This window comes from Tinamus guttatus, unplaced genomic scaffold (assembly GCF_059628265.1).
Source record: "Tinamus guttatus ecotype Peru unplaced genomic scaffold, ASM5962826v1 Tinamus_guttatus_pri_ptg000083l, whole genome shotgun sequence".
In the NCBI taxonomy this organism is placed as follows: Eukaryota; Metazoa; Chordata; class Aves; order Tinamiformes; family Tinamidae; genus Tinamus; species Tinamus guttatus.
Genome location: NW_028288617.1, coordinates 3,050,379 through 3,075,428, shown reverse-complemented (window position 1 = coordinate 3,075,428; position 25,050 = coordinate 3,050,379). Strand labels below are relative to the sequence as shown.

Below are 25,050 nucleotides of genomic sequence, written 5' to 3'. Positions count from 1 at the left end.
AAATTCATCTTGTGTAGGCAAGTAATCTTCTCATTTCTAGTGAAATTCAGGGGATTTGTGTGCTTGATTCTACTTAACTAATCTGTAAATTTGATTTAGGGATGAACCAATTTGCCTGATACCACATAAATACCAGGGTTAGGCATGTCAGCTAAGCCTAGATCTCCCAGTGTCATTTTTTTAAACATAAAACTGCTTTTCTGTTTAGAGTGTAAAGAGAACTGAGCCGCAGACTTAAGCTGTCTTTAAAATTTTTATTATGAGAATTTACTTGTGAACTGAGGAAATACTCGTTACTCTCCTTCACTGTTTTTAACAGGCTTTGCAATTTTCCTTTGAAGGTGAATACCTAATTTTACGTGAGAAATGCCAATAGACTCTAAAGGTTTCATGAGTGTCTTAAGCCAATTTAAGACCTCCTTGTTACTGAAGCAGGCTTCCAGAAAGGCTGGATATTCTAAAGCACATTCTTGCGATGTCTGCCAAAGCCACAGTGGCATATACTTGCAGGAACAGCCAAAGCAGACACAGTGGAGAAATTTTGTGAGCATTTGGCTCCGTTCCCCAACTTCTTGTTCTTTCCATTTCTTTCTTCCCCATTCCCTAGCTTTCCTCTCTTTTGATGTAAACTATAATCCACTCTCTAGAGGGACCACAAATACCAGAAATTACCCAGTTCTTATAGCCTGCATTGTGTCCTCAGTCCCCTACTCACCTTTTCCGGGTATTGCATGTGAATTCCCTGTTATCTGAAGTGGCAGAGAGATGGGTTTGTCTGGTAATAAGCCCTTTCCAGAAAGGGAGTAGGAAAAAAAATGCAAGAAAAGAAAAGGTGAGCTGGACTGATTTCTGTCAGTGATCTCTTCCGGACATTGTGTGATCTTAACCACGTTTCTCCAAATCACCATGGCCCTTTTTTGTCCCAACCGATGTTCCTATCCGTCAGGTAACAAAGGCCTCAGCAGAGGAGTGGTCCAGTGTGTCACCCACAAGCCTGTGCAGTAAAATGTAGGTTTTATTTTTGTTGTTCTTTAAAATCAGCTTGGGAATGTCAAAGAAAGTATGTTAGAAGAGTGTGTTTATCTTAGAAAGACCAGCATGCACAAGTTAGGAAATGCTGGATTCCTGGTTCCCTTAATTTTTCCCTCTTTTGATTCCTTCAGAGTATTTATTTCCCACAATGCTTGTTGTGTTTGTAACTGGAATAATTGTTTAAACATGGGGCTAATCTGTAATACAAATATATCAGGTGATCCATTCCACAAGAAAAAAAAAATTCAACTTTATTCTCATTTCCCATGCTGTGTTTTAATAAATAACTACTTATACACTGAAATGTTCTTGGGTTGGGTAGCATAATTTCATTGAGTGTCGAGTTCAAATAGCACTCTTGAAAAGAGCCTCTGGCTGCTAACAAAATCCTTTAATTTTCCCAGGTATTTCTGATGACAACCTGGGTTGCACCATTTTGTCTAGGGCACCCTTGTGTGGGAATATAACGATTCAGGCATGCTAGGAATTCTGAAAATGTGGGGTGCTTTGTTTGTTTTGCAGTTTTTTTATTATGTAGTTCAGATGATGTACAGTAATTTATTTGTTGTCCTGCTTTCCAACCTCCTCATACTATGTCTATGATATCATGAAAAATGCATAATTATATCAATATTCAATATGGCCGCTTCAGAGCAAGTTTGCCATTTCAAATGGGTATTTATTTAAGATTAAACTTTTGACCAGGTCAAAGTTCTGACATCCCATTTGCGCCGCTCCTGCTCCCGTGCTTTACAGGAGCTGTTACATTCAGCGCTTTTTGAAATTTTTAAATATTGAAATAAGCAGCAAGTCGGTCTGTCTACCTAGGAAACCAGTCATTTGATACCACCTACTCGAGTGTGGAATGCAAGTTCCTCAGCACTTGTTATGCAAGGATGGGAATGGGCAAAATGCCTGGAATGTTGATGGTTCGAGAAATTAACTGTTTTTTCCCCAGGAAAATGTTTTATTGCTGTTTCAGTAGGGACCTCAGTATTTGACATTGGGTTAGATAAAAGCGTGCTTTTACAGTGTTTACACTTTAAAGTAGTTTCTCAAAAACTACCCAACAGGAAGGGGAAAATGTATTTGAAAAACAAAGGTTCTAAAAAGGACCTTAATTCTTCCCTCTGCAATTTAAAATGATATCCCTGACAATTCATTGATTTATTTAAGTTTGTGGTTAAGATAGATGAATAAATGCTCTGAGGCTGAAACAAAGCAAAAAATGGGCTAGCAGCAAGAAGGGCTGGTGCAGTACAGGCATTAAATGTGGCATAGACACGCCCAGTGTAAGTGTTAGTTTATGCATTTATTCTGTTTGATAAGAAAAGACTTTTGTTTGGAGAAGACAAATTGCAATTATGGAATGTGCTTGGAAGGGTTTTTTTATTGCATTTTTATAGGAAAACGGAACACGACCCCTGTCCTCTGGTTTTGCTCCTGACTGTAGAAGCCTTAGGGTTATTTTTCTAGGCAGGGAGATGAATTTAAATAATTTTATTACTGGTCGCTTTCTGGATTACCTTGCCCTGCTGAGGAGTCCTTGGTGGAAGGCACGCAGCAAACTTGTCGGAGGGCTTTGCCTCGCTTGGAGGAAGTGCAGGAAATGGAGGGCGCGGAAAACCGGCCTGCTCCTGTTGACGCACTCCTCACAGCAGCTTCCCGCCTTGCGTGGTGTCGTGCGAGTGCTTTTCCTTGCTTCTTTCAGCAAGCTAGCTGAAAGGTTGAGAAGTATCAAGGGAATCCTGAGTAAATATCTAAACAGATCTTACCTGTTTCGGTGGACTCTTCAGTGATACAAGGGTTGCTATAAGAGACAACATGCCTTCTCCACAGCGATACCTGGCTCTAGGAAACTTCCAGGAAAACAGTTGTGAGTGTTAAACGGAAAGAGAGAGTCACTCCTTCAGCTGACTTGACACCAAAAGTCCCTCACCCACAAGCTAAGAGCTTCAAACCGTGGTCACTGAGGTGACTTGCCAGTGCCCAGCTGATTACCGCTCGCCCGCTCGCCTGGGATAACTCAGTTGTGTCTGAAGTTAGTAATTCTGCTGAGCAGGCCTCAAGTTCCCATTTGTTTCATTTGGCACCGAATGCTTCAAAATCAAGCTGTATATACGTTCAGAAGTGTTTACTGAATCTTTAACCACTTAGCAGTGTGGGTGAGCAGGAGGAGTGGGGCTGCTGGCTCCGCGCGCGGTTCCTGGCGCTGCGGCTCCAGCGTTGGGCGAGATGTCCGTCAGGAAACTGCATCTGGAATTCATGCACAATAGCCGAGGCATGAAATGCGTAAACTGCACGTATCCATTCACCATTGTGCTGTCGCTAGCTATTCACAGGCAGCGGGTTAGTAATACAAAGAGAGGAAATGGTATTGAACCACCTGATAAAATACCTTATATCAGACTAAAATGTAACGTAATACCCCAATTCATTACTTGCTGTAAAAGAACGCTAGGGGGGAAAAGAGCCTGCTATGACAAAACCCACAGTAAAATTCCTGTTCATGTAGGAGCACACAAACTGTAATTAAAGTGGCCATTATAAAATGGCTTATACTGATACTCTTAAGTCCCTTCCCCTGATAATACTTTGGCCAAATACTTTCCAGATGTCAGTCTGAAGTAAACATTGTGTGAGGTTTTGTTTGAAATGGCAAAGCCTATCTTGGTCATGTCTACTTTTCCTTGGGAAGCTGTGAGATGTAATCAGACTGATATTTTGTCCATGAATCTTTCTTGTCATGTGTTCGTACTGTTTTGTTTGTTGTTACTGTTTTCATTCTTTATCAAATATTTTGAAAAACTGATTGCTTAAGGGACAAATGCATATCCCACTTTCATGACTGGTTCTATACTTTTTTTTTTAAGAGCAGTAGCTTTTTATTATTATAATTATTATTTATACTCAAACAGTGTCTGTCTTGCCAGAACTGCCTAAAATGTTCAGCTTCTTGAACCTTTCCTCTGACTTGCATGTAGAGATGTGACATGCCATTATGGGACTTGGTATCTCCAGCTTCCCCTTGTATTTCCCCCAGCCCATCTTAAGTGTCGAAGGAAGATGCTATAGAGGAAGAATGCGGAATGAAAGGATGTTCAGTTTCATCAGTTATACAGACAGCAAACTCATGATAGAGAGTCCTAAAATATGAATTGATTTACTTCAGAATGACTGAGATATGAAAACAGATAAATAAAAAAGTCCACTCAGAAAACATGAAGGAAAAAAAACCCCCCAAAAACAACAACAAAAAATAAACTCAAGCCCTCCCCTCGGTGTTTATTCAGCATTTGGATTAGAAGGCACTGAAATCAGCAGTCAAAGATTCTTGACCTGTGGTGTTTTCCCGTCTCACTTGTTTTCTTCTTAATCACTCCTGCTTTTTGAAACGTATTTATGTTTTTTTTAAAAGAGTTTCCAATATACAACAGCAGCTGGCCTTGCTGGACAACGAGTCCTGGCCAGGAATGGCTGAGGCGGACAGGGACCGTCTTCAGCTCATCAAAGAGAAGGAGGCTCTTCTTCAGGAGCTGCAGCTCATCAGTCAACAGAGACGATCTCCTGAAGACATTGCACGTTTGGAGGAAGAAAAAAGGCGCTTGGAGGATGAAATTCAACGGGCTAGAGCAACCTCTGCTCATGGGGCCACCGAAAGGTTTGGGCATTTAACAAATCACTTTCTTATCTACCATAAGATACATCTGGGTAGTTTCAAAATGAAGAATAAGGATTTTCACTGTGTTTAAGAAACAGAAGAAGCTACTAGAGTAATTTGCTTTGAAAAATGGATGAGTCTGCTCCTGACTCTGCCATTATTTAGTTCTGTCTGTCTTCAAGTTTTCTGAAGGAGGGGTAGAATGATACTGGTTAGTTTTCCTTTCATTCATGTGAAAAGACGAATGGAAGGAAAAGATCAGAATAGAGTCACATGGGGTGCTTGGAAAAACTCCGAGTGTTACCTCAGAGAGTTGCCTGATAAGCAACGGCCTGAAAATAGTACGTGGATAATGGTAAAATCTGCAGAAGCACCAAAATAAAAATCCTTCCCTTTCTTTAGTTTCTGCCATAGCTACAAGAAAGTTAAAAATTAATTTTTTACCACCTTCTGCATGCAATTTTTCCTTTTAATTTGTGGTCTCACTAGTGTGAGTACCCCTGCCATTCTGTCTCAGTCATTTTGAAAACGTAAATATCAACTGCTGCTAGTATGAACATTTTTTTACATAGGCATAAGTTTCTTTGAAAATTGCACAATTTGTCCTGTAGTCAAACAAATGGACAAAGACACTTGGTTTTGTTGTACTATGGACTCCTTTCAGTTGAAGTATGAATGTACATGCTCTAGCATCCCAGTATCTAGGATCCTAACTTCTCTTATATGTATTATATTGAGGAATACCAGTTTTACATTTATAGATGTAATCTGGGTGGGAGGGAGGAAATAAATCAATCAGTTTCAATATTTGGACAGTTCTTTTGTCCACTGAACTCTTCTAGGCAGGAAGAGTTTTCTTTGTTTTCCCTGAAGTTCTTCAGTGTGTTGAAACAGTTTGAGGCATGAGCTAGTGGTAAAAGAAAACCAGATTTGACACTTGAAGAAAACTACATTAATCAGCATTAATATAATTTTCTGTAAAGGTTAACCTAATTAAAGACTCTTCAAAAATGTTTGAAAGTGCTTTCTGTATACAAATTTGCAGAGCTTTATTTCTTTTGAAAAGACTGACTTTAGACAGTGAGTTCAAGCAGTAAAAGTAGAAAATGCATAGCCAACCAGCAGTTCAAAGTTTTATATAATGTTATTTGCAACTTTTGCAGTACTGTCAAGTTGGCTCTCCAGCTTAAACTGACAGAGAAAGGAGTTCAGTTTACACTGCAGTGTAGTAAGTTTTGTTTGTTGTTTTTGGGCTCTCACCTTAGCTAGTTCATACTACACTGGCAAGAAGACCAAGCTGTTTTTCCACGTAGTTCATGCTGTGGAAACGAGCGTTCCAGTGTGATACCTGATATTTCAAGTGCTAGCAAGAAGTTGAGTAGATGTTAAAATAATATTTAAAGGCACACAAATTTTGTATAACAAATCAGAAAAAAACTTCAGTGTCAGTACCCCCAGTTTATATATTTATTTGTATAGGCTCAGGCATGACCGAAGCAATTCCCAGTTCTGCCTTTCTGTTTCCACCTTCTCTTAAGCTCTTATTTTAAAGGCACTGAGGCATGGGCAGGCTATGGATAACTTAAAATACACGTGACAGTATTTTGTGTTTTTGAGGTTGGCCGGCAGCCCTACGGAGGTGTCTCTTGCCCCGCAGTGCAGCTGCCTCCCTCACACCATGGGTGAGCTGGGGCACATGTGGGTTCCCATGTGTTTTTTTTAAGGAACTCATGTGAGCTCCTTACCCTGCAAGTTTTTAAGTTTCTTCCATCCATTTGTCCGGTTCCTGGCTCAGAGGCCCGACCTGGGGGGGAGCTGCAGCCCCTTCCCAGCGCGTGAACTGGTAGAGCTGGAGGCCAAGCCACTGGAGAGATTTAGGTTTACAGTGCAAACAAGGACTTTTCATAGTCCTGGTTCAGTCCATGGATGGCTAACACTGTCATTTTAAAATTTTTCTTTTGTTATTTTCTGTCTTACCTGTTAATGTGTCATCTTCTAGCACTTGTCTTTGCAGAGGAGGAAGGCTTCATGCACTGATCTTAAATTTGTTTCATCTGCCTTCCCCAAACTGTCTCATTATTCCAGTAAATATGAGGCCAGAGCAGTAACTTTCCTGTTGACATAACATCAATATAAATAGCATTTTAAAAAAAGAGATAACAAACTAACAAAACAGGTTATCACCCTGATTTTATTTCAAAGATCAGTGATGGATTGGGAAGAAAAAACACCAGGAATACTTTCAATTCTGGATTTGTCAAGGGACTAAAATCTATATCAGTATACAAAATCTATTATTCAAAATTTTAATACCCTTAAAGTATAGTAGTTAGGGTATTTTACAGGCAGTTAAGAATGACGGAATTGTAGGTACATGCCACTAGTGCTGTGGCAATGATAGTGAGTGGTAGTGAGTATCTCAACTGCTTGTTACTCCTTTGAATTGAAAAAAAAAGTCACAGAGATTTTATTTATCACAGTTTATTGTTCAGTTTTATGGCAATTGCTTAGCAAAGTCCTCAGAAAATTTTCTTTTTATCTTTGAAACTCGCTTGAATAATAGTTACTTGGAATATTATTTATTCCTGCCAAGGTGACTGAATTCATGGTAGTTTTCTCTATTTTATTGGCATTTGCTAGTGTTGTTGCAAGGGGAAAAAAAAAGTAGCGTCTAATGTTTTCACTTTGGAGTTCTAATAACTTGGACAACTGCTGCAATTTCTTGCCAAGTCGGAGACTCTCTGTGTTGTGGCTCAGCTTCTTTTCTTGTCTGGGAATTCTGCTGGAGTGTTTGTTTCTGTGTCTTCCCTGGGATCTCCATCACTGCAAATAAATTGGCATAAATTTAAATTTCTTGTTAAACAGTGAAACTTTTTAAATTCAAAACTGCAAGGTGGTGGCGTTTCTCTGTACTTGGAAATCTCATAGCATTTCTTTGGCACCACTATAATATAGAGAAAAATAGTAATATGTTTCTATTTAATTATAGGATACTGTTACAGGAAAAGAGAAATTGTTTGCTTATGCAACTAGAAGAAGCTACACGTTTGACCTCGTATTTACACTCCCAGTTAAAAAGGTAAGTTACGTGAAAAGAAAAGGTTTTTAAGGTTTATAACTGCAGCAGAGATTATGAATAGTATAATTTTACCATTTAATATTTCTTAGGTATGTTTACTGAGTAATCTAAATATTTACTAAATTTATATGGCTTGATCTACCGAATGTGGCAATTTGGATGGAATTTTATGCCGCGGTATTAGTGACGACTCTCTGGGCTGGATTACTCAGGGGGATTTTGCGTGTTCACTTAGCCTGTGAGCACGATTCTTTGTAGCAGGATTCGTTGCTGCTCACGTGTGAAAGGGCTTGTTTTTTGGTCTTGTCTTCCTCCGCGTGCTGCAGCCTGTCCGCCAGCACCCTCACAATGTCCTCGGGCAGCAGCAGGGGCTCCCTGGCCTCCAGTCGAGGCTCCCTGGCCTCCAGCAGAGGCTCTCTCAGCTCGGTCAGCTTTACGGATATCTACGGCCTCCCGCAGTACGACAAATCCGACAGCGCCACGGACTACGGGCAGCATTTGCGCTTTGACATCATTCCGTTCGAGTCCCTCACGAAGGACGTGCCGTACGCCGACCCCATCGGCCACGGGAATTTCAGCAAGCAGCGGAGGTCCCTGGATACGCCGCAGTCCCTGGCCTCCTTGTCGTCGCGGTCCTCCTTGTCGTCGCTGTCTCCTCCGAGCTCGCCTCTGGACACCCCGTTCCTCTCCGCGTCCCGAGATTCCCCCCTGGCTCAAATGTCCGAAGGTTTTGAGGAGATGGCAAGCATGGGGGCCCTGGAAATGCTCAGGGCCCAGCCTGCAATGCTGGGCGAGGATGATGCGCAAGGAACGAGTTCATCTCAGCCGTCCGCTTATCCTGGGGACAACGAAGGGCTGCGAGAAGTGGGACCACAGCTGGCTAACGTGCAGACTGGGGGAGGTGAGTTTCCTCACGCACTGTTTTGTCACGTTACTATAGAGAATGCTGTGCAGAGCTAAGCGTACTAGCACAGGAAGGATTACTTCTCAGTTTGGTTTGCTTTAGTTTATTCAGTTCAAAATTGCATGGTAGCCGTTAACTGTTCAGGAAACCCTCTGAGTGTCTGATTTAGGGCAATTGATAAATATGATGTTTGCAAATAGACCATAAGATACTTTTTTAACAGAATATTACTGCATCGTTTAGTTCAAAATATACCAGTTCTTTAGTAAAAATAAAGAGAAATACTCAGGAGAATCCTTAGGTTGTGCCCTGGTTTATATCATTCCTGTTTGCCTCTTGAAAGAAAAATAAAAACTTAATTCTGGTGAATTGATGGAAGAAAAGACAAGGGAACACAAACTTTTTTTGGAGTGTATCATGCCGAGGAATAAATATCTTGCTCTTTGTTCAGAAATTAATAAAAATCTTCATAAATTAATGAAGTCTGAGCCCCCAACATATTACCATCATTCTGATAATTTAAAACAGCACAAATGCAAAGAAGATAGTAAAGGAAAAAAAGACATGAGGTGCTGCTGGTGACAGTGCTAGAAGGTTGCTTTTCTCCGTACTGAAATGCTGCATACCCAGGTATCCTCTGCCCATTTTGGGAGTTTTGCAAAGCAGCAGAGATCGCATGACTAGGGTGGCCCAGGCGTTGAATTCCTAGTGCACCATGCGCAGAGTTCAGTTCCACAGCAGCAAAAATGTGTTTTCTGCTGGTGGTGTCTGAGGACTTGAGGATCCGCTGTGGTGATTTTTTTGTTTGCCTGGGATCATGGAGCCGCTTTCTTGGTTACTACAGCAGAACTCACTGCTGGAGGTTTCTGTGAACTTGATGGACTTACTTGAGCCTGCATCGCTAGGCTTCCGAGACACTGTAGATGTTAGCGTGTGAGAAATCTTTGAGAGATCAAAAGAGGAAACAGAAACCTTCAACAAACAAAAGACCCTGGCACATGCGAGAGATTCCTTTCTTATTTCTGCTTAGTTCAGTGAGGACCTGTTCAAACGGAGAGGAATATTCCTTCATTATGGCAGCTTTCTGTGTGTTGGCTTGCTTATGTTCCTAGGGTGAGTGCCTAGTAGAGAAGGTCCCATAGAGGAATATTTTCCTGTTTAAGACTGTAATTCCCATCCCTCTTTTTGTCCTCAGCATTTTCCATGCATTCTCTTGGAATATTGCATTGAAGACTTAGGGCATTAGGTATAATGAAAGATAAACGTAAAACTTACTATCCTTCTAAAATTTTGTTTGTCAACAACAGACAATGGGAAGGATCATTGACAGTATCTACGGAAGAGGTTTCAGCATTTTATTAAAGATGATAAAAAGCCTATATTGTTCAAATAGTTTCGCGATATTAACTTACCTACTTTTCTTAATGCAACTAACATTGCCAGAAAATACTGCTGCAGATTTTACATTTACTGTATGTAAACATTTCTAGTGCCCATACTGCAGTATTCAGACCAAAATAAACAGAGTTGCAGAGACCAGCATGTAAGTTTGTGCTTAAATTAGAGCCATGGAGAAGCTTCGTGAGGCTTTCTTCAAACCTCAGGTCAGACCACAGCATGTCTTCACTCATTGTGGTGTGAATGAAACTATGCTAGCAGTTCATTTATAGCCTGAATGCCTTTCCTAGAAATTATGTCTGAGTGCCTAGGGAGCCAGGGGACGAGGGTCAAGGTCTTGCTTTGGCTTTCCTTTTGTACTCCTTTTTGAGACATCTGCACATTTCACATTTCTCTGAAAACCTCTGGCAGATCTTGCCTGTGCTGCTGCTGTTAACCGCCGTGGTCCAATGGTTGCAACTTTTCTCTGTGGACAAGGTATAGTGCCTTAGATTGCTTTTTGAGAAACAGTGTATGGCTAATGGGTAGACATGCTGTTTATTTGATTTGATTTTGTTTTTTTTTAATTTGAATTTGAGAACAGTTTCTTAGGAAGTAGTTCATCCTTTCTGCTCTTTGCTTAGTGTTTGGCTAGACCTTCTTTGAGCTTGATACTCATGTGGCTGGTGAGTTTGCATACTCTAATGCAGAGCTTTTCAAAGTAGCAATTAGAGGTTCCCAATTTTTTATTTTGATTTCTACTATTTTCTAGAAGTATATATTTGATAGGACATCAAACTCGTATACCTCATGTACTGTGCAGGTACCATCTATATTCATACATCAGAGTTTGGGAACCTCCAAATAGTTGGGGGTTTGGTTTTCACTATGCCATATGTTTTGTTGCTGCCACCCAGTGGTCTGATAACATAATGCAATGCTGGAAAGCAACTATATGTCAGCGTGGACAAATATTTTGCTGGTTTTCCCGTCAGACCAATAGGTTTTTGAATATTCAGGGAGCTGGTAGAGTTAGCATACAGTGATGTCCATGTATTGAAACAGAGTTCAAGCCTGGTGCCAAGAGTTCTTCAGAAACTGCTGCTTTGTTCTTTAGTTGTTAACCTGCTATTTTCTTGCTCTGTATCTCCTTTGGGGATATGGGGATACTAAAGCCACTGTATTTATAAAGCTGGGAGTGGGAGGAAACATGTTAATAAAACACTGGGCTTTAATATCTGCAGTTTCTTCCTGTCTATCCTAAAATAATTTTTCAAGTGCTATGTCTCCTCTAATGTCAAAGTAATCTCTTGTTTACAAATATTGACATAGTCTTAAAAGATGATTTATCACTGTATGCTCTTCATTTTGTCTTGTTTCTTATGCGGCACTACAGAAAAATTCACTGTAAGTGAACCTAAAATTACTTATTGTGCTGTTTTTGCCTGTAATTTTCAGTGTGTTTTTCTGTGTGTAGTGTTTTCTTTCTGAGTTGCATGTGAAAAAGAAGTAGATCTTGCTATATCTATTTTTGTTTGATATTATGCTCTACCTGTTTAGTCATGATGGCTTTACTTATTTTGCTATGTCAACTAAACAACATATTCATGGCTGCAGTTAAATTCTTGGAAAAAACTTTTCTGCAAGCTTCAGCTTTGCTATATTATAGTAATGCCTGGCAGCATCATGGTAGGTAAGGTCTGTATGTTTCTGATTTACTTTTTAAGAGTGTTGACAAGTTTATTAATGCATTGTGAGCTACTTGCAATATTTGTAGTGTCAAAGCTTTTGAAACATGATTATTTAATGACTATTTAATTATTTAGATTTATGTAAATATTTTTTAGCTAGTGAAATTTTGGAACCCAAGCTGAATTTTTCTTTGAAGTCCACTTGTTCAACAAAAAACATATGTGAATATTCTTCTGATTAAGCCTGTCTTATATTTGTCAAGTTTTGGTGCTCTGTACTCTTGTTGTTTTTTTTTTGTTTTGTTTTTATTTTTTTCAGTGATTGTGTTTTTTAGGGAATAATGTGAAAGATAGTTGTCTATTTCATTAACTTTTTTTTTTCAAACAATGCTTTAGAATCCATTATTGGTAGGTCTATAGCCTGTCGCAAGTTTTGCTCAAAAGGGAGGTATAAATTAGTGAAGAAACTGACTTAATTAAGTCAGTTTAATAGTTCTATCTAGTTCCATCCATGCAGAAGAATCAAAATTTCAAGCTACTGACTTTCACTGAGGTATCAAAATCTTACATATGCAATTCTTAAGTATTATTATTTGTGCATATAGCTAGATGGATTTTTACCTGCAGTATGTACTTGCTGGTGCAAAAATCAATTCCGTTTCATTGATATACTGACCATATGAAAGAGGTAGTTGGGCCACTTCTGCTGCTGCTGTTGCTGGAAAGGTTCAAAAAGGGGCTTTTGCCGTTATTCCTTCTGCCTGCCTCCAGCATTTTGCAAAGTCATTCACGGAGAATTTTACAAAAGAGCACTCTGAATTAACTGGAAAGTTGGAACCAGAAAAATGATTCTTTTCCATAATGTGCCTCAGACTCTAAATAGAAACTTCTGTTATGCTATGGTTTAATAAGCAGTGTGCTTTGAGATTTCATGTTTAAAACAAACAAGAACAAAACAAAATCTTGGCTTGTGTTATCTGGTAAGTTCTTAAAAGAATTAGCCTCTGTGTTGGTTTTCAACCTATTGTGTATTTAGTAGGAAAATCTTGAAGTTTAGGATATGATGTGTATGTACGCTGAATTAATGTAAGTATTCCTCCAGGATTGATTATTCCACCACAAAAGCACTGTAATAACAATGAAATTGATTTACACTTAAGTGTAAAATTAGAGAAATTAGCCACACAATTTCCTTCCTTAGTTCTCCTATAGGAAAACTCTGGTCTGTTTTCTAGGATGTTTTCTTCCTTGCGGTTAGGTTAAAAGGAATGAACTGTGTTTGTGTCGACCGTCTTGGGGTTAGTTGTGATAAATTATGCATTTCTTACGTAACCCATGGCCGATTACCTCGAGCTGATGTTGTCTTCCCCTTTTCTCCACGATAGCTGTAACTCTGCGAGGAGACAGCAGTAGAAGATCGGAGAGGAGAGCCAGGCGAGTTTCAGCATGTCTCTCAGATCATTCACTGGCTAGTGACAGTGGCGTGTTTGAAGCTTTAAGCAAAAGGTCAGGTGTATAAATACACAGTAAGCTGGAAATATTCCTGTTCTGCCACACCCTCTGAAAGAATTCACTGTAAATTTCTGAATACATTTTTTAAATTGCTATTTTAGTAACGGGAGAATATTGGGTTGCATGTTGCAGAAGAATGAAGAAATGCGTGTGCAGTTCCACTGTCATCTTCACAAGTGCCAAGTCCCCTTCAATTCATTGTCTCTACAATTTCAACACCCAGTATTATTCCCTTGAAAGATAGATTTCCCAGCTTAATAGACATAAATCGTTAATTTTATTTCAAAGTCAATAGTAAAATATAATTCTATGAAGTACGACTTAGAGTGAGCAGCAAAAGATAAAGATATAACAGAAAGGAAGATAATATGTGAACTATTGAAAATGTAAAAATGTGTGGCTCAACTAAGTGATGAGGGAGGGATAAAGATGCATAAATTTATTAAATTGTTTTAACACAGTGAAAAGCAAATGAGAAGAAGAGACAGATTTGAGGATGGTAAGGAAAAATGGAAAAAAAAAAAAACTAAATATCTCAAAAAGTCTTATTCTGAGAACTTCTTTTTAATTTGTGAATTAGTTTTTCTGTTCTGTGTGTTTTAAGTAGTTGTCTGAGTCCCTCCTGATAATATTGCCACATAGTTGCTAATATTGGTTATATATATATGTATATAAAATAATATTGGCAAAATAAATGCTCGTTTCATTATATCTTAACAGCTTACGTCAGCATGTAGTTTACAGTGCTTTTATGTTTTTACAGAAATGAAGATATGGAAGAGCCTGCCTATGGTGATGTTGCCAGTAGTGAAGAGCCGCAAATCCACGTTGGATTTCTGTGAGTAATACTGCTATTCCTTCTTCGTAGCCCTCACAGCAGGCGTTGCTTATGGTTCTTAACTTTTTAATAAACTTGGCCACGGTGGACAGTTTTAAGAAGGTTTGGAGCTAAAAGCCTGGCTTTCCCGGGCTGGGAGATTAGGCAGGTCTCGTAGTGCTCTCTGCTGGGGCTGAGCCTCGCATTGTTCAGTGTCGTCCTGATGCTGCCCAACAAAGGGCCCGTGCTGCTGCTTTTGGGAGCTTTTCCGTTGTCCGGGGCGTTTGTGTGAGTGCAGGTATAGGGCTACCTCTCAGTGCGTGAGATCTGACTCCTTATGCCGCAAAAAGCAGGATTATCTTGGGAAAGTCTTGGGGGAAGGAGGCAGCTGGGGGCCTCCCAAACTCGGCTTGGAAAGGCTGCGTGCGGGGCGTGCTCTGGTCAGCAGCGTGCGCGAGGGCAGCCGCTCGCACGGCGTGTCGCGTCTCGGACAGTGCTGCCGGGAGCGCTGCTGCCCAAAGCTGGAAGTTGCCAAGTCTCGGCCAAGTTTGCTCCTTCCATTTCAAAATTCATGCTGATTGATGGGAAAGAAAGGATTTCTTCTTCTTGTTGCCATTAAGCAGCAAGAAAAAATGTGTAAATGTTCAGATGACACAGACGTACACAGGCTCATCTCTACACACAGATTGATATACATATGTCCACACACACACAGCATGCCTGTTTAAAAGAAGGGATATGTTTTATAAAACCTGTTCACACTCAAGGGTCATGATTTTCAAGTAGGGAACAATATTCATTTTTTAACTAGAATAGTTTTTAATACTTTTAGTTCTGATAACTTCCTTTGTTAATGTAAGGTAATGCTGTCATGGTTCTGTTATTTATTGTGATATCTGTAGTTGCTTTTGACTTAAACTGATTTGTATGAGAGATTTGTTTGGCTGGAAAGATGCTTTTACAGTCTCATAATCTTTTTAGCCTTGTATCGCCATCTCTTAAGCAAAGAATTAACATTGGATGACTAACACAGGATATTTACTTTGCAGGCATGACAGTGGAAGTGAATGTCTCTTAGTCCACGTCTTACAGCTGAGGAACTTTACTAGCCTTGTTGTTAAAGAAAACTGCAAAATGTAAGCTGAAATTTTACCCTGAGCCTGATGATCACTTGTTTTGCGAGACAGTCTCAAATATCATGAATGCGTTTGCTTCCATACAATTTACCATTTCTTGGGCAGATGACACTATTTCTTGATGGACAGTAGAGAAGAGGGTGATTTTCTGGACACAAAATGTTGCTGTTTTGGAAATTGATGTCTAAATAGTTAATGAATTTATTTTCTACTCATTTGTGTTCTTACATGTTCATTACGCAACTGAAAATTTGTTCGAAAACAGTATAGTTATTCTTCCATCAACCCACGCCTTCTGCTTAAAAAGCTACCTGCAGTATTTATGTTATTCCCAGTATATTACTTCCTGTACAGCTCTAAGTTTATCTCTGACATATCCCAGGATAATAGAGTGTAATTTTCCCACATTTCTAAGGTGCCATTGATATTGATCAGCAAGAGAGATGCTTAGATGCTTTGTCTTTTATTGGAAAAACAAATGAGCAACAAGCAAGCAAGCAAACAAAAAAAAAGTAGGTAATCTGCAGGCTTTTGTGGCCATTGCAGATCTCCTTGAATATCTATTAAGTATCTTTCTAAAATTAATTTAATAAAAAGGTTATGTGGCAATCAGTGCAAAGAATTGGAGTTTTCTTAACTTCTGTCTATGCTGTTACTTCCAATTCCACATGATGTTATGCAGATCATTACTTCATTAAAGAATGACAATGTAAAAGTCTCACCAAGTGATAGGTATTTTAACCTATTTTGGAGATATATGACCCATGAAATTGTTGATTCTTGTGTCTATAAAGACAACTTGTCTGAAAACTTCACAGAATTGAGGTGTGATAATACTGTTGTATTGCAAAGTAAGTCAGAATGTGAATGTTCTGAGTAGTTCAATTGACACAAATCTCCCTAAATGATCTTTGTTCAGAACGCCTGGTCGTGGTAACCCTGTAAACCTCCCGTTGAAACTTTTGCAATAGGTCAGTGCCCTAGTGGCAGTCGTTAGCTTTGTTTTCAGTGTGAATACAAGGGAGTGCTAGGAAATGTGTGAGTTTTTGCAGGACTCAGCTATGTTCCCTCGTAATTGGAAAGAGGTGATCTGAAGAAGGTCATAGTGGCTGACCCAGGAAAAGATCGACTCTAAAGGAGGTTTTAAAATAAAATAAATCCCAAAATACTACCAAAACCAGAAAGTTTTTTGGCAGTACAATGAGCTCCTTCCTGCAGCTCTGTGCTCACTGAATTGGAGGTTACTTGCGGCAGGTGGTCGCTCTCTTTTCACAGGATTAGCTCTGAGGCCAGTTGAGGTAACTGGTGCTCTGCCTTCCAGCACCAGGGCAAGCTCTTTGGCCTCTCCTCTCACCATTTCTGTGTCCGCCAGCACCATCTCCTCTCTGACGGTGGCACAAGACTTTCTGCAGTTGTGTAGTCAACTAGAGTGAGCTGCTGGAGAGAGTCCAGCGCAGGGCTACAAGGATGATCAGGGGCCTGGAACATCTGCGCTATGAGGAGAGGCTGAGGGAGCTGGGCCTGTTCAGCCTGGAGAAGGCTGAGAGGGGATCTAATCAGTGTATATAAATACCTCAAGGGAGGGAGTGCAGAGGACGGGGATGGTCTCTTTTCAGTGGTGGCCACTGATAGGACTAGAGGAAATGGCCGGAAACTGAAACACCAAAAATTCCATAGGAACTTAAGGAAAAATTTCTTAACAGTGAGGGTGACAGAGCACTGGAACAGGCTGCCCAGAGAGGTTGTGGAGTCTCCTTCTCTGGAGATCTTCAAAACCCGTTTGGACGCAGTCCTGTGCCACGTGCTTTAGGTGTCCCTGCGTGTGCAGGGGGGTTGGACTAGATGATCTCTAGAGGTCCCTTCCAACCCTAAGCATTCTATGATTCTATGATTCTATGATCTGAGCAGGATTGTTTATTTCATTGATGTATCGTGCCAAGTTAGCTTTTTAACCCTGACAAGTTTCCCAGTTGGGTTTGCTACACAGTTGTGTGACCTTGCTCGTTGCTACAGGAGAAGTTACAACAAGAAATAAGATGTTGTAGAGGCTGCACAAGTAGGTAGGGTGCTGAGAGCACAGCAGAGCTTAGCTCCAAGTAGCGCTGCTGCCTTCTGCCACACTAAAAGTGCTTGTGGGTTTATTTATTTTTGTGGAGGGGCATGGAAGCTCAAATGTAGCAATAGCAGATATGTAAATTTAGCATTTTCAGACAGCAGATGAATGCATTGCCTGTAGGCTTCTTTTGCTTTCCTTTCGTGCTAAATTTCTCAGGGAGGAAAAAAAGGAAAAAAGATGCATGCTGGGTGGCTGCAAGGAAGAAATGGAGCAGTGGCACTGATGCTGTAATTCAGCTGCCTAAACACAGGCATCTGCTTCGATTTGAAATGTCACAGTGCAGCTCTTGGCCTCCAGCTGCCCTTCCTCAGGAGGGTTGGGGCTCTCCCATAGATCCTGTGTCGTTATTTGCCAGCCCCATGTAGATGCCTCAGGGCCTCTCAAGTGGCACTTGGTGCCTCTGCTTAGGTAACTGATTTTCGTCTAAATTGTATTGCCAAGGCTCATAAATAGTGTTAGAAAAAGCCAGGGTTTCTAAATGGGCTTTGCAGTTCTTCTAGGTGAAGAATACTAAAATTCCTGTAATAGAGCACATTCTTAATGTAGAAGTTACATTTCTGTTTCTGCTTAGCTTGATTGGGCAGCAAGGCAAGGCAGCTGACGGCAGCTTCCCTTATCTCAGTGGTGTTGTTTGTCTTTTTTGGTCCTCCCAGCCATGTGCGGGTTTATTTGCCGCCCCTGGAGTCCAGCACACCGACCACTTACTGCTCTAGGTCTTTGGAATTCCAGTCTCCGTTACTATTTAATGAAGTTTTCCGAATCCCTGTGCATTCAAGTGCTCTGAAACTAAAATCACTGCAGCTCTATATCTGTTCGGTTGACCATCAGCAACAAGAGGAGCTATTGGTAAGTGGTCCTTTTTCCTAAAGGCTCTGTAAAATGGGGAGATAAAGTTACTTGGAGAATAATCTTTAAGACTAGAAAGAAGTGAAAACTTTTTTTTTTTCCATAAGAAGTGCTGCCAGAATTATATATTAAGATGTTCGATTAAGAGAGATCAAAGTGGATCAGAGTAATTAGCAAAATTCGCAGAGGCTGATAATTGGAGCATTTTGAAGAGTATTGTTTGCTATGGGAAAAAAGTTAATTTTATGTCTTTAATATATTTCTTACAAATATCTACTTAGGGGAAAGTTAACATCTGCAGATTTTCAATCCACGGAGTAAAGAGTAAAAGCAGTCTGCAAAAATGAAGCTGTTCTCTGAAAAACTACCTTTTTACAAACACTCGTTGAGCTATAATCATAATCCAAGCAGGCTATTAATATACCCATCTTTACTTCGAACTGATTAATGTAAATGTATTCAAATAAATGTAAACATTGTGCAAATTTTGTTTTGAAGTCAGCAGGCTGGTATTTCAGTGAGGAATTTGAGTGGTTTAATGAAATTGTATTAAGTCTGTTGAGATAGTTAATGGATAGTTAATAGTTAATAGATCAGTGTCATCCTATACAATGAACACCAGGTGCTTATTTCAGCAAATGCAATCATGAATGCATGTTTGCTAGCCTACCTATAAAACTTGATAGCATCTTATATTATCAATGTTTTAATATTAGCAAAAGCAGACCCAAGGTCGTCTCTGCAGAGGGAAGTTTTGTCACTTAATACTACAACCTAATTAAAGAGAAAGCATCTCAAGAACGGGCTGAGGATATGGTATAAAATGCTTTGTCCTGGTATGATCTGTTCTTCTGGGAAGCTAAATAGCTATTCAGTGTAAAGCATTTTTCTATTGACCGAAATGTGTCTAAATTTAGGGTTGTTTTATTTAAGCTGCTATTTCTAAATCAGCAATAAAATGATAGCTCTTCATATCATGTTGGTAGGATTCTTTTCTGTCTTTTGTAGTTTCAGTGCTGTTTTATTAGAACTATCTTTTTCTGCAGTAGCTATAGCATATTTTAGGATAAGTTGACGGTATTACTCAAAAAGAGAGCAAATACCATCATGTTTTTAAGGTAGGTTCATTGACGACTGTATTTAAATATGATTGTTGTCAGCTTTCACAGTAAGCATATTTTGTATTGCCTTTACGATTAAAATAATTGAATAAAATAATAAAATAATTGAATTTGTTTTGTAAGATCAAAACCAATTTTTACGTAAACATTCTAAGTAGGTGATCCATTAGCATGGAAATGAACAGCTTATAGTTATAGCTAGATAAAGGCAAACATGATAATTAAATGCTAAGTAATATAAAATCATATCTTCAGCCAGTAAACTGATGAAAAAATGGCATGGATTGATGCACAGCTGTTCTGTGTTTATGTCAGCAATGCTTAGATATTGCTTAGATATTGGACAAGTAAACTTGCTTTAAATTTGGGAGTACTTTAGTAGGAAGCTTCCATTAAACCTTATCACCTAGATCTGGAATATGTAAGGATGTCTTAAAAAGTGGAAAAATAGGACTATGGCCCATTTGACTAACCGATGACCAGAGCAGAAAATCACAGTTTTACATGACCATTATTTTCCCTTGGGAGAATCAGAGAGCTGAAGAGTATCTCAGTATCTCTGATATAATTCTGTCAAGTATAAGCAGATTAACTGGAAGTAATGCTATTGTTTAGTAATGCCAATGAGAGCAACTTTGAAAAGAGACTTTTTTTTTTGTTTGTTTATATGTTTTTTCTAAGACATTAAGAGCTAGAACTACCACACCAACATCAGTCCTACTGATATTATTTTTCAGTTTAAAAAAAAAAACCTATATCCTGATCTTTTTTAGAGGTAACAAGAAGCAGGAAAAATCAGTATTTCTTATACTCCATAAGGCAATTGAAACAAATCTGTCTGCTTTTAAGAGGGACTTTCTTTAAGAGCCAGTTAGGATTAGATGAAGTTGTTTTTACATTGTAAGTGAAACTCTGTTAGAGGGAGGGTGCCTGTCATGTTGTGTGTGTTTATCTTACTGTGGTCAATGTTGTTTGTGGTTTGCAGGGCATTGCTCAGATCAGTCTGACTGACTCAGAGAGTTCTGGTGAGATGCAGCTTCACTGGTATTCTGTGCAGATATTCACCGGTTCCGACCCCCAGAGAGCCAAGAACAAAAATCAGACTGAAGAAAATATTCCCCAGTCTTCTGGCAATGTAACTACAGTTAAAACTACAGTTGAAACAGTATGACTGGGGCGGGGAGGAAATTGAAAAAAAGGGACTTGTTTACATTATCTGACCTTCTGGGAAGTTGCTTGTGATCTTATCTCTCAGGTGCAGTTTTGCTTGCAAAGTACACAGGTGATGTCTTAATTTAGCTTTCGTGGTAGGGATAGGTTGTTTAAAGAACAATTAAAAGCTAGATCACATCTGGACAGGTGCTTCAAATATATTTGTGTATATTTGTATGCACAAGCTGCAGTTTGACTAACTGATACTCATCAAAAGCTTGTGCCACTGGAAGAGTTGCCAAGAAAGGGTGTGGAATTGCCATCCTTGGAGATCCTGAGTATTTGCCAGGCTGGTGCAACTGTGAAGTTGTTCCTGCCTTGAGCAGGAGATTGGAGTGGCTGCCATCTGCAGATATCATCTGGCCTGAATTTCTGGATAGTGCTTCGCAGCATGATAGAGACTCCCATCCCAGAAAGAGTTCTGACTGAGCTCAACTTCTTTAGTTTATCTCGTGAACTGCTATTCAGTACAGTTGTAAAGTATTATTTTTCTGACCTTTCTCTGTTTCAAGTCCCAGTCTTGGAACAACATCTACTTTTAGTACACTCGTTTTCAGGACAGATGATGATTTTTTCATTTCTCTGAATAATGTGATAAAAGTAGATGTTTGTTAAAAGAGTTTTATTTAAAACCTAGCTTACCTTCCAGGATGCAGTGACAGCCCTGTTAGCTAGAACCACTGCCCAGCTGGAAGCAGTAGAGAGAGAGTTGGCAGAAGAGAGAGTGAAACTCGAGTACACAGAGGAGGAAATCCTGGAGATGGAAAGAAAGGAAGATCAAGCAGAAGCCATCTCAGAAAGGTAAGAAAAGTAGTTAAGATATGCCCTTAAATAGCTGAGTGGTGTTTACACTGTGGCTGTGGTCTGAAATACAGCAGTAGAAGTAGATCCTTATTCTGAGATCCACTCGCTGTTAGTGTTGAGGGTATAAAATACTTTTATCGTGTGATGATATGTAAACTGGAAAAAGCCCTCATTTGAGGGTGAGTTTGTAGGACTGGTAGTTTGGGGAGTGAGGAAACAATTCTTTAGCAAACATAAAATTTGCCAGGAATCTGCTGAAATGGCTTCACAGCAGCAAAATACTAGAAGATCTTGTAGTCATGCAGAGAAAATGTGAAAGGCTTTTAGAGGAAGTTATAAAAAACATTTTGACATGAAACATTTGCTTTTCTATATATCTGCAGAAATTCAAGGGGATTTTGTGCTTCCTTTGCAAAGCTTGTATTTCTACTGCAGAAATAATATTCTGAAATGATAAACTGTCTCAGATTTTGAAGCATACAAATACTATGCATAATTTCATGCTTTTTTTCGTGCCTCAAAAAAACCTTGTAACGTCCTGACTTTAGGAGCTGGCAAGCAGAATCCGTCGACAGCGGATGCAGTAACTGCACGCAGACCAGCCCTCCTTACCCCGAGCCGTTCTGCGGGGATTCCTTACCTGCACACACGTTTGCAACCCAAGTGGGCCAGTACAGCTCTGGGAAGATGCAGCCTCCACCACTGAAGGTACGGAGGGAAGAGCCTGCAGCCCTGAGGCTGCCCCCGAACTGGAACCGACCTTTGCAGCTCTCTAAGCACTGCCTTGGCGACAGCAAAGTGCCCTTAGGCCTGTCAGAAATGCCCTCTTTAGGGCTATTGGTTTTGTTTGGTTTGCTAGATATTTTCTGGACAGAATTAGTCTTTTACACTAAAAGATGAGCTATTCAGTCTTATAATGCAGTGGGAAGCTTATGCAGCTCTTCCTCCCACAACTGTCTCCTGACATAAGTGGATCCTCTTTATTTTACAGTGGCAGCACTAAAGAGGAAGAGTACCAAAAGAGGCAGTTAATTCACTTAAAACTTGAATAAGTTAACCCATTGTGTAGAAGGGATCATAAATTTCGGTTTAAAACTCTGTGAATATTGAAACCTGTAGAGTTCATGTAGTATTCAAAATTCAGAAATGAGAAAAAAAATGAGATTAACTGACAGCTTCATAATTTAAGTTTCACAAAAGGCGAAGTCTGAGTGTTTCAGTGAGGAACGAAGAAACATTATTCCCAGTTATTATACATGAGCATTATTGATAGAACAAAGGGTAATGGGTATTAATTAAAACACAGGCAGTTCCATCTCCATGTGAGGAGGAACTTATTTCCTGTGGGGGTGAGAGAGCCCTGGAACAGGCTGCCCAGAGAGGATGTGGAGTCTCCTTCTCTGGAAATCTCCCAAACCCGCCTGGATGCCCTGTGCCATGTGCTCTAGGTGTCCCTGCTGGAGCAGGAGGGTTGGACTAGCTGATCTCTAGAGGTCCCTTCCAACCTCAGCCATTCTGTGATGCTGTGATACTGTGTGATATTCTCACTGCTGTCTGCATCCCGTCTGTAAATGTGCGTTTGTAACAAATGCATAGTCATGTTGACTTGAAGTCATCACGGAAAAGACCATGCTCAAATTCAAGTGCTCCTGAACTTAAGAGTTCCCAAAAGGACTGTGAGAGGAAAAAGCTCAGTGTTTTAGCTGTATTGTTGCTTCAGTGTTTTAAAACTTTGTAAAATGAGAATTATCCTGTGGTCTGTGTACCCATTATAGGTTGGATAGCTTACTTCTAATATAATTGAAAAGTCTGGTTGTTTTTGGTGAGAGAAAAAAAATGTGATTTTTTTTTCTACATTGAAATTTTAGGTGGATAAGGAAACTAACACTGAGGATCTGTTTCCTGAAGAAGTTGCTGCTCTTCCAAAAGAGCGAAGCAGCCGCCGGCCGCGAGGTTCTGCTTTTGTTCGCAGTAGCACCATAGTTCGGTCGCAGACCTTCTCACCCGGAGCACGAAGTCAATACGTTTGCAGAGTGAGTAGGGCTCCAGGAAAGCGGGATGGGAGAGGGAAAAGGGGGCAGCCCAAGGGGCTGTGTGTATTTTTGTTAATTTTTTCTTAAAACTTGGATTGTATTCTTAAGTAACAGGTGGTGCTTTTTAATACCTATGAGTAATCTTTCATTGAATTTAATCATTACAATGGGAAGAAGATCTGATTCTTTATTTTTAAGAGCTTAATTCTGAACTTATTTCAATTAAAATTTAAAAACCTACTATAAATGAGACATTAGGCTCCATCCTGGACAATCCATGACAGCAGGCCAGGATGATTCCTCTTACAGAGGTGCAGTTATCTCTGTTGTCTAATGAGGCGTGTTTAGATTTCAGGTACATAGAAGTTAGGAAAAGGGGATTATCTCCCTAAGCTTATGGTTACTAGATAAATCTTTTCAGGATTTTGTTGTTTTTGTTGTGAATGTTATAGTTGTAGGATGCTCCTCAGAGTTGGACCTTTTTCAGGATCCTTGAGCGCTGCCCTGGGGCAAGAAGATGAGAATTGGTGAAACACATTTTGTGCTCATGCTGAGTTGTTGCTATATTCGCCTGCAAGAGGCTTAGAAACATTATTGCAGAGTCAATACATCAGTATTGATTTGGTTATATTAGTAGAATGTTAATAGTAGTAACTCTACAATTTGCATAAGCTTTTCAAGATCTTGAGTTTGAAAATGTGGTAATGATTTTAGCATTTTTTCTTTAAGAAACCTAACATTAAACTTTAATATTTTTTTTCTCAAACCGAGAATCTAGTGTTCTTTTCTTTGTTAATTATGTTGCACACAGTGTATCCATGGCCCAGTTTAAATTCTTCAGTGTGTTTTCCTGATTCCATACCCGTTTATGACATGTGGGAATGTAAAACCCTTAAGTAGTACAACAAAGACAGCATAAAAGGGAAGGGATATTAAACAGTGCAACCATGTTGTGCTGTTTAATAGGTATTGTACATATTATTTTAAGGAAACGTCAAGCAACCTAGTTTTCTGAGTGCAGAGGACTTTGTAAGCATCCCATGTTTTCAATATCTTCTCTAATCAGCTGTATCGCAGTGACAGTGACAGTTCAACCCTGCCAAGGAAGTCACCTTTTGTCCGGAATACGCTGGAAAGGAGAACTTTACGGTATAAGCAGGTAACACTTAGGAAACGTTTTTGTTTTTCTATTATTTTTAGAACAGTAGTACTTTTATACCTGAGCTTCATGTGTCTGTAGGTATATATTGGTATATTCTAGTGTGTTTTGAAGTGTATAAGGATTTTGTATTGTTACTAGTTGGGGAGTGAGGATTTTTTTTTGGTTTTGTCTTTTAGCTAAAAGAGGAGATTGAGAAATGAAATATGGTTGTGAACAATTGCTGAGGAAAAGAAAAGGTGTGGCGGATGTGATAATGATCTTAACAGGAACTGAATTTGTATTGATTTAGTTAACAAGCATGTTGAATCTTAAAGCTAGTTTATAATGCGGTGCACAGACCCACAGAAGTTTTTGGGAACATGACAGAGAAAAACCTTGATACCCTTCTGGGCAGCCTAGCAAACCATAGTATTTAAAGCTCAAGTGTTTAGAAATGAATAAATTAGATCCCCACACCTGCATTTTGCTCCTTGTAAATCAGTGGTAAATACAGCTGAGCCAGATAGGCAGAGGTTAATTTCTTGCTGGTGTGGGCAAGCAGAAATTC

At 39.6% G+C, this 25,050-nt stretch overlaps 1 protein-coding gene across 2 annotated transcripts in view; it reads left to right on the top strand.

Moving 5' to 3' along the window:
* The window catches only part of WWC3 (WWC family member 3), an 87,781-nt gene that overhangs the window by 59,177 nt on the left and 3,554 nt on the right, over nt 1-25,050 (top strand). The window contains exons 9-20 of one of the 2 annotated variants that reach the window (XM_088520228.1): nt 4,451-4,693; nt 7,683-7,772; nt 8,099-8,673; nt 13,130-13,250; nt 14,020-14,094; nt 15,123-15,209; nt 17,979-18,171; nt 20,278-20,427; nt 21,142-21,305; nt 21,857-22,016; nt 23,177-23,341; nt 24,408-24,500. In XM_088520228.1, the coding sequence (XP_088376354.1) occupies nt 4,451-4,693; nt 7,683-7,772; nt 8,099-8,673; nt 13,130-13,250; nt 14,020-14,094; nt 15,123-15,209; nt 17,979-18,171; nt 20,278-20,427; nt 21,142-21,305; nt 21,857-22,016; nt 23,177-23,341; nt 24,408-24,500 (2,116 nt within the window). The remainder of the gene's footprint in view (nt 1-4,450; nt 4,694-7,682; nt 7,773-8,098; nt 8,674-13,129; nt 13,251-14,019; nt 14,095-15,122; nt 15,210-17,978; nt 18,172-20,277; nt 20,428-21,141; nt 21,306-21,856; nt 22,017-23,176; nt 23,342-24,407; nt 24,501-25,050) is intronic. The other variant, XM_088520227.1, reaches the window with a different exon arrangement.